Consider the following 13396-nt stretch of genomic DNA (forward strand, 5'->3'; position numbering starts at 1 on the left):
GACCTCAATGAATTCATTTTTTAGATTATGCAATTAACGTAATGCCTTGGAACAATGGTGTGCGGTAGTGTGCTTGCTTGTCTAACAAATGTGCAACAATTGGCTAAGGGCTTTAATACATTCGCCGGCAAGATTATGTGATGAAAAGAAAGCTTTTAACACAATTCTATCCCTGTTTGTGTGTATTCGTTTTGGGCAGCGTTCCCCACAATTCCATCACGGGTTGGAAGTGTTTAACATTTTTTGCATCAGACTTGCAGTCTCTGTCAAAAAGGGGCGCTGTGGCCTTTGAAGTCGTGAAGTCGTGACCTATTGTGCAAGGGTGTGCTTGCTGTCACCACGTATTCCGTCCTCTCATCACGGGTTGGAAGTTAAAAAAAAATGTATTTACAGTTTAGGTAAAAAGTATTTGATCCCCTGCTGATTTTGTACGTTTGCCCACTGACAAAGAAATGATCAGTCTATAATTTTAATGGTAGGTTAATTTGGAGAGACAGAATAACAACAAAATCCAGAAAAACGCATGTCAAAAATGTTATAAATTGATATAGATACAGTAATCCCTCGCCACTTCGCGGTTCAAGTTTCGCAGCCTCAGTGCATCGCGGATTTTTCAAAAATATTCATCGAAAAATGAAAATTAAAAAATACCGCCATATCGGCAGCCGTATTGCAGAAATTAGCGTTGTTTCATCGTGATGCGCGAGAGAAACGGTTTCCCAGGATGCCAGACAAAGAGAGAAACACTCTCAGAGGCTTTGTACATACCCACGGGCACTCAGACAAGGCACGTGATTGGTTCCCGGCACGAGATCGACGAATGAGAGCACGGGTGGATGTATTCCGTGAGCTGGTTGGCTGCACATCATCGTTGTCATTATCGTCGTCGTCATTACTGGAGTCAAGTCTCAAGATACTACTGTCATTGGTGAGTGTAGAACACCATAATACGTATCGTATGAGAAAGAGAGTGAATGTATAATATTAAGGTTTAATAATTAAATAGATTTAAGTAAAATATATATATAAAGTATAAATATACATATTTTAAACATTCTGGTACCCACACACACATATACGGAAATTCCTAGGGGGCCAATCCTACTTCACGGATTTTCACCTATCGCGAGGGGTTCCGGTCCCCATTAACCGCGATAAACGAGGGATCACTGTATACCCAACCCACAGGTCTGCAAATACTACCCCCTCTTACTCTGCAGGTTGAACCTAAGAATTGAGTGTTCAACTTCACATTCTTTCATTAAAGGCCTGTGACAAAGGTGAATCTACGGGGGCTTCATTGTCTCAAGCTTACACATCTACCGGGTCTTCATTTGACTTTGTTTTGTCTAAGAAGTCCACCCACACCTCCACTTCCACAAATTCCTGGGAGGTTCCTCGCTCTGCCTCACAGTCAGAATTCTCCTCCTTCTTCACGTTGCCTCCATCGATGTGAAGGTCCGATTTTGGAGTTGAATCTTCATCTTCACATTTTACCTTCACATCTTCGCTCTTCACCATCACATCTTCACATTTTACCTTCACTTCTTCGCTCTTCACTATCGCCTCTTCACATTTCGCCTTGATACATTTCATAGTGTCCAAGCTGGAATGTACTTCTGGTTCTTTTTTCAGGAGGGATGGGCTCATTGCAGCACTTTGACTTTCACAAGTAGATTTCAGACTACACTCCTTGGGGATCTTCTGATGCCTGTGTGTTCTCTGGTGTCGATGAAGAACTGATGACTGTGCAAATGCCTTCTCACAGACAGTGCACTTGAAGGGTTTCTCTCCTGTGTGTGTTCTCTGGTGCCTTTTAAGATGAGATGAACCTGAAAATACCTTCCCACACAAACTGGACTTAAAACGTTTTTCTCCCGTGTGTGTTTTCTGGTGGATCTGAAAACCTGATGACCATGCAAATGCTTTTTCACAGACAGTGCACTTGAAGGGTTTCTCTCCTGTGTGTGTTCTCTGGTGAATCTGAAGACCTGATGACCATGCAAATGCCTTTTCACAGACAGTGCACTTGAAGGGTTTCTCTCCTGTGTGCGTTCTCTGGTGAATCTGAAGACCTGATGACCATGCAAATGCCTTCTCACAGACAGTGCACTTGAAGGGTTTCTCTCCTGTATGTGTTCTCTGGTGGATCTGAAGATCTGATGACCATGCAAATGCCTTCTCACAGACAGTGCACTTGAAGGGTTTCTCTCCTGTGTGCATTCTCTGGTGTTTTTTTAAGATGTGATGAATCTGCAAAGAGCTTCCCGCACAGAGTGCACCTGAAGGGTTTCTCTCCTGTGTGTGTTCTCTGGTGTTTTTTAAAACAAAATGAACTTGAAAATGTCTTCTCACACAAACTGCACTTGAAATGTTTCTCTCCCGTGTGTGTTCTCTGGTGGATCTTAAGATCAGATGAACTTGAAAATTCCTTCCCACACACACTGCTCTTGAAAGGTGTCTCTCCTGTGTGTATTTTCTGATGTCTTTTAAGAGCAGATGAATCTGAAAATGCCTTCTCACACACAGTGCACTTGAAATTTTTCTCTCCTGTGTGTGTTCTATGGTGTTTTCTAAGATTTGATGACTGTGCAAATGCCTTCTCACACACACTGCACTTGAAGGGTTTCTCTCCTGTGTGTGTTCTCTGGTGGATCTGAAGAACTGATGAATCTGCAAATGCCTTCTCACAGACTGTGCACTTGAAAGGTTTCTCTCCCGTGTGTGTTCTCTGGTGTGTTTTAAGGGCGAATGAATGTGAAAAGTCCTTCCCACACACATTACACCTAAAGGGTTTCTCTCCCGTGTGTGTTCTCTGGTGTTTTTTAAGAACAGATGAATCTGAAAATGCCTTCCCACACACACTACATATGAAGGGGTTCTCTCCAGTGTGTGTTCTCTGGTGTTTTTTAAGAACAGATGAATCTGAAAATGCCTTCCCACACACACTACAACTGAAGGGTTTCTCTCCAGTGTGTGTTCTCCGGTGTTTTTCAAGAACTGATGACCATGCAAATGCCTTCTCACACACAGTGCACTTAAAGGGTCCATCTCCTGTATGTTTTCTCTGGTGCTTGTGCAGAATTGATGACCGTGAAAACGCCTTCCCACACACAGTGCACCCGAAGGGTTTCTCTCCTGTGTGTGTTCTCTGGTGTTTTTTAAGATATGATGACACTGTAAATGCCTTCTCACACACAGTGCACTTGAAGGGTTTCTCTCCTGTTTGAGTTTTCTGGTGCCGTGTCACACTTCCAGTACAATCCATGCTGTTTGCATCCTGGTCCCATTGTCTTTTTGTACCGGGCTGTGCTGAGTGCCTTTGCTCCATCACACCAAATCTGATGAAGCGTCAGAAGCGTCAGCTGCAGACAGAAAAAATATCCACACCATCTACGTCAGTATCGAGGCACAGAGGAATAAATATATATACATAGTCACACATGACTTACACGTCTATATTTATTCATATATTCAAGATATACCCCAATCCATCACACGGGCTGTTAAGGCACACAATGAGAGAGCAAATGGTTATAAATATGCCTGGAGGCCCTAGTATCTTCAAAATAAATATTAACCCAAAACACCAAACACACAATTTCGGCTGCCTGGCTACAAAAGCAATATTTATTAAAGTAAAATTCAGCTAACATAGCAAAGGCTGTTGAAAATATTACTATTTGTATTACGCAGTAATGCATAAATTAATGTTCAATCACAACTTGGGGTGTGAAGCCTGGCTCAGATTTGCTTAAATGCTTGGATGAACAGATCTAACTTCAGCAGCATATATGCTGTGTTGATTTCCTGACTGTTTCCATTCTTACAAAAAGTTCCAGAGCAAAACTAAAATAAGCTATTGTTTTGATTTAACCTCCATGTTCAATAGTTAATATACTTTACTGCAAATACAAACTTGACACTGTCACACACTGGCATTGTAAAAAGGTGGTGGTGTCCAGAACCATGCCTGGCCACCTTGATCTGCTCAGTATTAATGCTTCCTCACTTCACCATGTAATTAATTTAAGATCAATCAACATAGCAGAGGACCACAATAAGTTCAGCTTTCACTTATCAATCGTGTTTGCTGTCGGCGATAGTCAAACTAATTGTTGAATTCATAATGCAGTGAAATAACTGCGCCACAGCTCCCCACAAAGATAAACTCTTAAATACACATACATTTCACATGGATCATTACATCTTACCTATACAAGTCAGTTTTTGTTTGTTTTTCTGTCCGTCTGTCTGTATACGAAACTTGTGACGGATTTGACTCACGAACCGTGGAGTTTTGTTTAAAAAAAGTACCCGGGTACCATACGATAAGCCCCGTGGTGAGCCAGCGCTAATCGTATTTTGCGTCCGTCAACTTTAACGTAGTTAAATTAACAATTTAGTACAAGAATAGGTTTTCCCATTTTTTTCTGGCAACAAAACGGGTGTTAAGATGTTCAAACACCAAACTTAAACCTTTTTCAAGGAATCATTTCTGCATAAACACGATATATATTTGTGGTTAAAATGGAAAAAAACATGCTCTGATAGTATATGCATTGTCATAATAATAGGGTTGTTCCCCTTTTTTCTGGCAACAAAACCGAAACCTTTTTACAAGGAGTCATGTCTGCATTAACCACAATACTTGCAGTCAAAATGCAAACAAAAATAACACTGATAATATATGCATTGTCCTTGAAACTGATTGGTCCACACCAGAGATAGCTTTCTTTAGAGCCTCGTCTCAATTGGAAGACCAGATGACGCCAAAAGGCGTACAGCTCAAAGACAATGCACTATCAAAGTAATGAGGGCTCAGGGTAAGCATCTACATCATTAGACCTCCTTTGCTAGTACCAAAATATAATAATAGGGTTCCCCTTTTTTTTTGGCAACAAAACTGAAACCATTTTACAAGGATTCATGTCTGCATTAACCACAATATTTGCAGTCAAAATGCTAAAAAAAAATCACATACTATATGCATTGTCCTTGAAACTGATTGGTCTACACCATAGACAGCTTTCTTTCGAGCCTAGTCTCAAACAGTGTTAGACCAGAGGACGCCAAAAGGCGAAGGAGGTCCCATGGTATAACAATTTAGTACTATTAATGATTAAATTACTACGCTGAGCGCGTGCCAAAGCACACATCTGTGCATGCGCGAGGCCGGGGCCCCTGCATGGGACTAGGCTTTACCACGGCACTGTTAAGTATTATATTCTTGGTTATTTCGGTACAGTCACGTAGATAGAAAAAAAAATAACAAAAAGAAGTTAATTAAAATCGAAATAGTAAAAATAAAAAGAAACACTAATGTAGGCCTGGTTCTTAATCGGAGTTAAGTGTACTGGCAGTCTATATTGTAGACTATGTTTAGGGACAGCCTAGCTCTAATCTCAGAGAGAATAAGATTGCTCCGATTTTAACTTGATAATTTAGACAAGACTCTCTTACAATCACACTTAGCATTAACAGATAAAATGTCCACATCTGATTGGGACCATGTAGATAACATGACAGTTTCTTCAGCTACTTCAATGTCAACTAAACGTAAAGTTAACTTGATTGCTAAATTCAATCACCTGTCAAAAAAGAAGACCAAGCCACACATTAAAAAGTCAGATGTTAACAAGATTTGTATCAATCAGAGTAACAGCCCAATTTCCGACAGCCTAAAATCGGTACTAGCTAAAGGGTTGAATTTCACAGTCTCCCCTAAACACATCCCAGTGTGTGATATCATTGCCCAGGTCGACATAGCCCTCAAAGGTTTGGGACACATCCCGGCAGACGTTGCAAGATTTGAAATCGCTGCTATCCTCAAAGACGCTAAGAAACCCATTAGCAACATCAGCAAGGACGAGCGTTTTGAACTCGCTCAATTAAAAAAGAGAGGTGACATTGTTATCCTCTCCGCCGACAAAGGCAATGCCACTGTCATCCTGGATAAAACCACTTACAACAACAAAATTCAGGACCTTCTTAATGATGGCAGCTATACCAAAATCAAGAGATCCCACCAACTGCCTAGCCACGAAAACCAACAATATCATCACTAATCCGACTTCTCTAATCAAACCGACCAAGCAGCTCTCTCTAAAACATTTGGCTGCTAGACCACCCAGATTTGATGGCCTTACAAAAATCCACAAAGTATCGTTTTCACCATTAACTCACCCACCCACAAACTGGCCCGATTTCTGTCTGAGACCCTGCTTCCTTTCACGGGCACGACCACCTCATCTGTATTTAACTCAGCTCACTTGGTTTCACTAATCAAGGACATCTCACTGTCTCCGATTGATTTGCTTGCCAGTTTCAATGTAGACTCCTTGTTCACCAAGGTACCTGTACCTGACACCATTGCAATCATTGAAGACTTGGTCCAACAGTGACTGAATCCAGATGTACCAACTTTGGTAAGGCACTGCCTTACCAACACTTACTTCACCTGGAATGGTACATTCTACAAACTAAATGAGGGTACCCCAATGGGTTCTCCCTTACTACTACAGCCAGGACACACTGTTTTAGAGTTAGTATAGCTACTACTACAGCCAGTACACACTGCTATAGAGTTAGTATAGCTACTAATACAGCCAGTACACACTGCTATAGAGTTAGTCTAGCTACTACTACAGCCAGTACACGCTGCTAAAAAGTATAGTAGCTATACTAACTCTATAGCAGTGTGTACTGGCCGTAGTAGTAGCCATATTAACGCTCAACCACATCAATTCCAAACACCCATCTATCAAATTCACCATGGAAGTGAAAAATGATGGCAAGCTACCATTCCTGGATGTTGTGATCGAGAAGAGACCTGGTGGCTCGTTGGGACACTGTCTACAGGAAAGCCATCCACATGGATGCCTATCTAAAGCCTGACTCCCACCACCGTCCAGCCCAGAAGAATTCCCTCATCAAAACACTACACAATAGGGCCCGTTGCATCTCCGACCAGCGCCACCTAGCCAGTGAGCTGGAGCACGTACACCAAGCCCTCAGGATGAATGGATATTCTGACAGTACAATCCGCAAAGCTGTCTCCCCAGCCATGGGGAGACAACCATCTTAGGATCCAATCAAAACCATCACTTTGCCATACATAGCAGAGGTTACCAAAAATATTTCCAAAAATCTTAAACAAACACAAGATCGAGGTTGTTTCAACACAGTACACAATCCGTGATTAGATCCCATCTGTGAAGGATGTGATGCCTGACATGCAATACCCTGGTGTCTACAAACTGAGTTGTGGCTGCGGCAGCAGTTACATTGGGGAAACGAAACGACATGTCTCGGACCGTGTTCGCGAACACAAGGCAGATCTGAAACACGGTAGGATCAATACCTCTGCCATTGTTGATCATTGTTTTAACGCTGTGGGCTCACACGAAATAGACTTTTCCAAGACGAAGGTACTCTGCAAACCCACCGGCCATCATCAAAGATTTGTTCATGAAGCCATCCAGATATATAAACACAAACACAACTTCAACTGAGAAGATGGGTACAACCTGAGCAATCATTGGAAGGACGTTATTAACCAAGTAAAGTCTTAACTGACTGTGATGTTTTCATCCTACCTGCCTATGTGAGCTGTTATTTCCGACTCTGTCTCTCTCTCTCTGTGTCTCTCTCTCACCATGTGTACCTCTTGCTCTTAAGGGTTTTTTGTTTCCTGTTGCTGGGCTCTCTGACAATGACATGCTAATCTTCTCATTGGCACACCCCCGGTGGCTGGGCCGTCTCACATTGACATGCTAATCTCTCACATTTACATTTATGTACAAATTCCTTCTCTAGCTCCGCCCACTTATCCTTGGGTTGGGCCCACCAAAATCCTATGTAAACTCTTGTTGCAGCAGCTCTTTCTCCTATGTCAGCAGTCGTCCTGCTGTTTGTTTCACACCTGATGACAGTTGCTTGAGTTGTGATCGAAACGTCGTGCTCTATTATATTTTCTACCTACGTGAATTTACCGAAAGAACCAAAGAGTATGGATTCCTGCAGTCACGAAAGCTTAAAATCAAGATTAGACTATAGCAATGGTTATTAAGCTGGGTGAGTGTACTGGCAGTCTATAATGTGGACTAGCATCATTCTTAACCTTGGTGAGCGTACTGGCAGTCGATAATGTAGACTGCAGCCTGGTTCCTAACCTCGGTGAGTGTACTGGCACTCTATAATGTAGTCTGTAGCCTGCTCATTAAGTTTGGTGAGTGTACTGGCAGTCTATAATATGGATTGTAGCAATGGTTATTAAGCTGGGTGAGTGTACTGGCAGTCTATAATGTAGACTGTAGCAATGGTTATTAAACTGGGTGAGTGTACTGGCAGTCTATAATGTGGACTTGCATCATTCTTAACCTTGGTGAGCGTACTGGCAGTCGATAATGTAGACTGCAGCCTGGTTCCTAACATCGGTGAGTGTACTGGCACTCTATAATGTAGTCTGTAGCCTGCTCATTAAGTTTGGTGAGTGTACTGGCAGTCTATAATATGGATTGTAGCAATGATTATTAAGCTGGGTGAGTGTACTGGCAGTCTATAATGTGGACTGTAGCCTGGTTCTTAACCTCGATTAGTGCACTGGCAGTCTATGTAGACTGTAGCAATGGTTATTAGGCTGGGTGAGTGTACTGGCAGTCTATAATGTAGACTAGCATAATTCTTAACCTCGGTGAGTGTACTGGCACTCTATAATGTAGGCTGTAGCCTGCTTATTAAGTTTGGTGAGTGTACTGGCAGTCTATAATGTAGACTGTAGCAATGGTTATTCAGCTGAGCGAGTGTACTGGCAGTCTATAGACTTATTCTTAGTTATTAATAACCATTTCTATAGTCTACATCATAGACTGCCAGTACACTCACAAAACTTAATAACCAGGCTACAGTTTACATTAATGGTTATTTGTATTATTTTTATTCACGTCATTATTCACTTTATTTGTATTATTATTTTTCTATCTATATGACTCAACGAAAGAACCAAAGATTACTATTATACAGTTAGTACTACTACTACAGCCAGTACACACTGATATGGAGTTTGTATATCTACTACTACAGCTAGTACACACTGCTATATAGTATAGCTACGACTACAGCCAGTACACACTGCTATAGAATTAGTATAGCTACTACAGCCAGTACACACTGCTATAGTGTTAGTATAGCTACACAAAGTGTAGTATAGCTCCACTTTGTTGTGGGCAGGTCGCTTCTGAAAACAAGAGCGGTATAGCAGCTGAAGGGGGCTTGACCTGGTAAGATAAAAAAAACTGTCGAAATATTTAAAAGAAACAAAGTTTCAAAGTAGTGAGCCAGATGAAGACAAATTATATTTAAGCAGAGAATTCAAGCAAATGCAATTAGGCGAGGGCAGGAGGCAAGGCCCCGCGTGGGTAGGCCCCGCGTTGTAATGTTCCAACCTGGACATCGATTCCATCCTCGCTGCAACTCAATTGATATCCCTCCGAGAGGAGCGAGGCTCTACCTGGGTAAACAACAACCACGATGTGAACTTCTCACCTCGGATCTCAGTGAGCGCGCGCGGATCAGCAGCTTCCTGGTATCTCGTGACGTCACGCGGCAGCACGAGATGACATGACGTCACTAGCGGGGTTCACCCCCCCCTCACGCCGATGAGATAATGCAGTGGTGACGTCAGACAGCGGGGTTAGAGTTGAAGTTCATTAAGATTCCTATTCCATTGATCCCTCTATTGAACATTTACCCTTTGGGTGCGCGAGCTTAACAACGTGAACATTGTGTGTACAAACTGTGTATACAGTGTGTGTGTGTGTACAAACTGTGTAAACAGTGTGTGTGTGTACAAACTGTGTATACAGTGTGTGTGTGTACAAACTGTGTATACAGTGTGTGTGTGTACAAACTGTGTAAACAGTGTGTGGGGCCGTCCATAAATGACGTCTCGCAAATGGGGAGGGGACGGTCAGACATTTGTGACGATTTGTGACGATGGGGGGGGTGTGATAAATGTGACGTCACATCAAAATGCGCAACTTAAATATATATAGACAACACGTTCGACTTAATTAAATAGATTTTTTAATAAATGTTTTCTATTACAACATCAGAGTGTAGCGCCACATTAAATACGCACTACAATGATAATAGTTTAAAGCGATTTGAAGCATGTTTTTTGGGGGGGAGGGCGGGCAGAGCTTTGTGACGTCATATTTGAGGGGGGGGGGGGTCTGACTTTTTGTGACGTCGTGTGACGAAGGAGGGGGGGGGTCAAAATCGTCCAAAATCGCGTGACGTCATTTATGGACGGCCTCTGTATACAAACTGTGTACACACACACGGTGCGCGCGCACACACCGTGTGTGTGTACACTGTTGGCCCAGTAGGGGGCACAGGTGGTGCATCGGCCAGCCATCTCAGTTGAACAATGGCACCTGAGTCTGCCCTGTGACTTCCTGCTGGCGGGAGTTCGACACTTGACCTGGCCTTAACGTGCACATAGCCTGGTACAAGCGCCATGGTGACATCACCACCACGTATTGGCGAATGACAGTAATTGTTTTTGTTAGTGTTTGTGTATACAGTGTATGCGCAGACTGTGTGTACGCTGTATATACATTGTGTACACAATACGTCTACCCTGCGTATGTGGACGGTGTGTGGGTGGTCCGAATCAGTCGGGCGGCATTATCTTTTCATCAGCTCTGCAATGCTGTGTGGAAGCTACCTGGCCTGTCGCTCCGCATGAAGCTCCGGGTCTTCTCGGCAACAGTCATGCCCTCCATTCTCTAGGCATGTGAAACGTGGACCCCTCTAAATGGAACATCTGCGCTGGTTAGAAACACTGGCTGGCATTTCGATTTAAAGCTTTCGTGACTGCAGGGAATGATCTCCTTGGTTCTTTTGGTAAAGTCACGTAGAAGGAAAATAATAACATAAAAATAAAACATAATAAAATAATTCTCACGACGTTTCGGCCACAAACGGCTGCTTGCGTTGTGGCCGAAACGTCGTGAGAATTATTTTATTATCTTTTCTTTTTATTATTTTCCTTCTACGTGACTTTACCGAAAGAACCAAGAAGACTGGCTGGCATGCCTACACTCAGATTGAGGGAAGCCAAGTGGTAGCGCATTCTCTATTTATTGCAGAGGTTCAAGGTTTAAATCCGACAGGCACCCCTGGCTACTCCAGTAACCTCAACAAAAATATGCACCGTCTGCTTAAAGAGTGGATGTAAAACATACTATTGTGTCATTCAAAACACATAGGTCTTTGCATGTTGGTGTCATTGAGATTACACATCAATTATCGCCCCTGACTGCCAGACTCATGCCCACATGCAGGCTGGTGCTGGGCCACCTTATGCCACACAGAGGCAGCTGCCACTTAGGGGTGCTCTTCGAGTGTTTGTGATGAGATATGATACAAAACTCTGAATTGCTGAGGCAATTAAGCAAGTTTAACGCGTAGGCTCTCACGACCAATATCATTCATCAGATTTTTTTTGGGTTAGATTGCTTAAATATAAATGCGCTCTCTCTAGTCGTCTAGCCTAGCCTAAACACAGACCTGACAGTGGAACACCAATGGCGCTGACCGAGACAGCCAACAACTATCCGGCCGCACAATATCTAGCAAAGATGACAGTGACGACGATACGAGCCCACTCCCAGAACCGGCAGCGCTCAGTTCCCGCTCTCAGCTGCTTTTATTGTACCCAGCGCGGCCTGGCTCCGCATTGGTCGCGCCTTTCTTCTCGAACCCTCTAGCAGGTTCCAGGGGCTTCCACATAGGGTCTTCCATGACTCTTGCCCCAGTTCCTCCGCCCTGCCGACACACTCGTGTATGTGCTCACCGTCGTGTGCACTGTTTGTCCACCGCAGTTGCCGTTGCAACTGCAACCGGTGGACAGGCAGAGCAACCCCAACCCCGAGGAACACCACCAACACGAAAAAACAATTTACCCCAAAAAAGAAAACCTTGGTTGCAACACTTCCCGCGACCATACAGCACAACCGCAGCGTCTCCTGCGAACCATAACCACGTAGTGCCACTCCGGCGCCCCCGCGGACCGGCAACAAAAAGCACAACCCGCGGCAACCTTCCCACAAACCGCCAACACGAAGCGCAACTGCGGCATGGGCAAGAACCCCATCAGGGACCGCATAACCGTGACGCCGCCCCCCCCCCCCCCCCCGAGAGCCGATAACACAAGCCAAACAATATACACAACCCCCCCGAATCTCACCTTACAAGGGAGAGTCGGCCTTTACCAGAACATAGCTCACGTGAGCCGGTCCTCGACACTGGTCACCCCCGCCTTGGCAGGGTTTTGCATTCCTTGGGATTCCGAGGAATGGGAACAAAAAAACAATGGCCTAAGGGCACGGCCCGTCCCTGAAATCCGCAGTAGCATCAAATCAGATCCAGCCCCTGACACTTTGCACACGGCAGTCACGGAAAGCAACATGGAGCTTGGGAAGATGTTGCCGGCAGGTTGGAGTGCTACGGTGGCGCGGGAGACAAGGTTTCTAAGGGGGCACCTTTATTAATACCTTCACAGGTTTGCCATCGCGCTCCCTCGTCGTCAAACCTAGCATAAACATATCCCTGACCATGTAACACCAATGGCGCTGACCGAGACAGCCAACAACTATCTGGCCGTGCAATATCTAGCGAAGACGGCATTGACGAAGGCGGCAAAGATGACAGCCACGAGGAGATGAACCCTGAGCTCCCACTCTCAGCTGCTTTTATGCTACCCAGTGTGGCCTGGCTCCGCCCTGGCCGTGCCTCCCTTCTCGAACCCACTAGCAGGTTCCAGGAGCTTCCAGATGGAGTCTTCCGTGACCCTTGCCCCAGTTCTTCTTCCCTGCCGACACACCGGTGTATATGCTCACTGGCGTGTGTACTATTTGTCGACCGCAGTTGCCATTGCTGGACAACAGTCAGCGTTATTACACTACACTAGTACAGCACACCGGTGTGTTGGAGAACAAATCGCGTAGTGGCGGGTTTCACTAAACATTTAAATTAATGTGATCTAATTATGGGCAATTAAGCTCCACATTAATGCAAATATTATCATAATATAGTGAATGCTTGGGAGCTTATTGGCTCTTACTCCTGTTTAGAGATCTACCCAACCCAGAGGTCCGCAAATACTGGCTGCTCTTACTCTGCAGGTTGAACCTAGGAATTGAGTGCAACTTGTCATCATTTCATAAAAGACCTGTGACAAATCTATTGGAGCTTCATTGTCTCAAGACTACACATCTACCGGGTCTCCATTTGACTTTGTATTTTCTAAGAAATCGAGCCACACTTCCACAAACTGCTGGGAGTTGCCTCGCTCTGCCTCAGTCAGAATTCTTCTGCTGCTACACGT

General features: G+C 44.1%; 1 protein-coding gene and 1 pseudogene across 3 annotated transcripts in view; one reads left to right on the plus strand and one right to left on the minus strand.

The window, feature by feature from the left end:
* LOC133361554 (uncharacterized) overlaps window positions 1-13396 on the plus strand; it is a 173658-nt pseudogene that overhangs the window by 91789 nt on the left and 68473 nt on the right.
* The window catches only part of LOC133361559 (zinc finger protein 239-like), a 39174-nt gene continuing 27813 nt past the window's right edge, over window positions 2036-13396 (minus strand). Inside the window, exons 2-3 of one of the 3 annotated variants that reach the window (XM_061580486.1) lie at window positions 12257-12405; window positions 2036-3365 (exon numbers count right to left, since the gene is read on the minus strand). In XM_061580486.1, the coding sequence (XP_061436470.1) occupies window positions 2183-3331 (1149 nt within the window). In that variant the 5' untranslated portion in view covers window positions 3332-3365; window positions 12257-12405 and the 3' untranslated portion in view covers window positions 2036-2182. Of the gene's footprint in view, window positions 3366-9546; window positions 9652-12256; window positions 12406-13396 lie in introns of those variants that run through there. The other 2 variants (XM_061580483.1, XM_061580485.1) reach the window with 2 other exon arrangements.

Source organism: Lethenteron reissneri, unplaced genomic scaffold (genome assembly GCF_015708825.2).
Source record: "Lethenteron reissneri isolate LAM-NWPU_2019-01 unplaced genomic scaffold, ASM1570882v1 scaffold_114, whole genome shotgun sequence".
In the NCBI taxonomy this organism is placed as follows: domain Eukaryota; kingdom Metazoa; phylum Chordata; class Hyperoartia; order Petromyzontiformes; family Petromyzontidae; genus Lethenteron; species Lethenteron reissneri.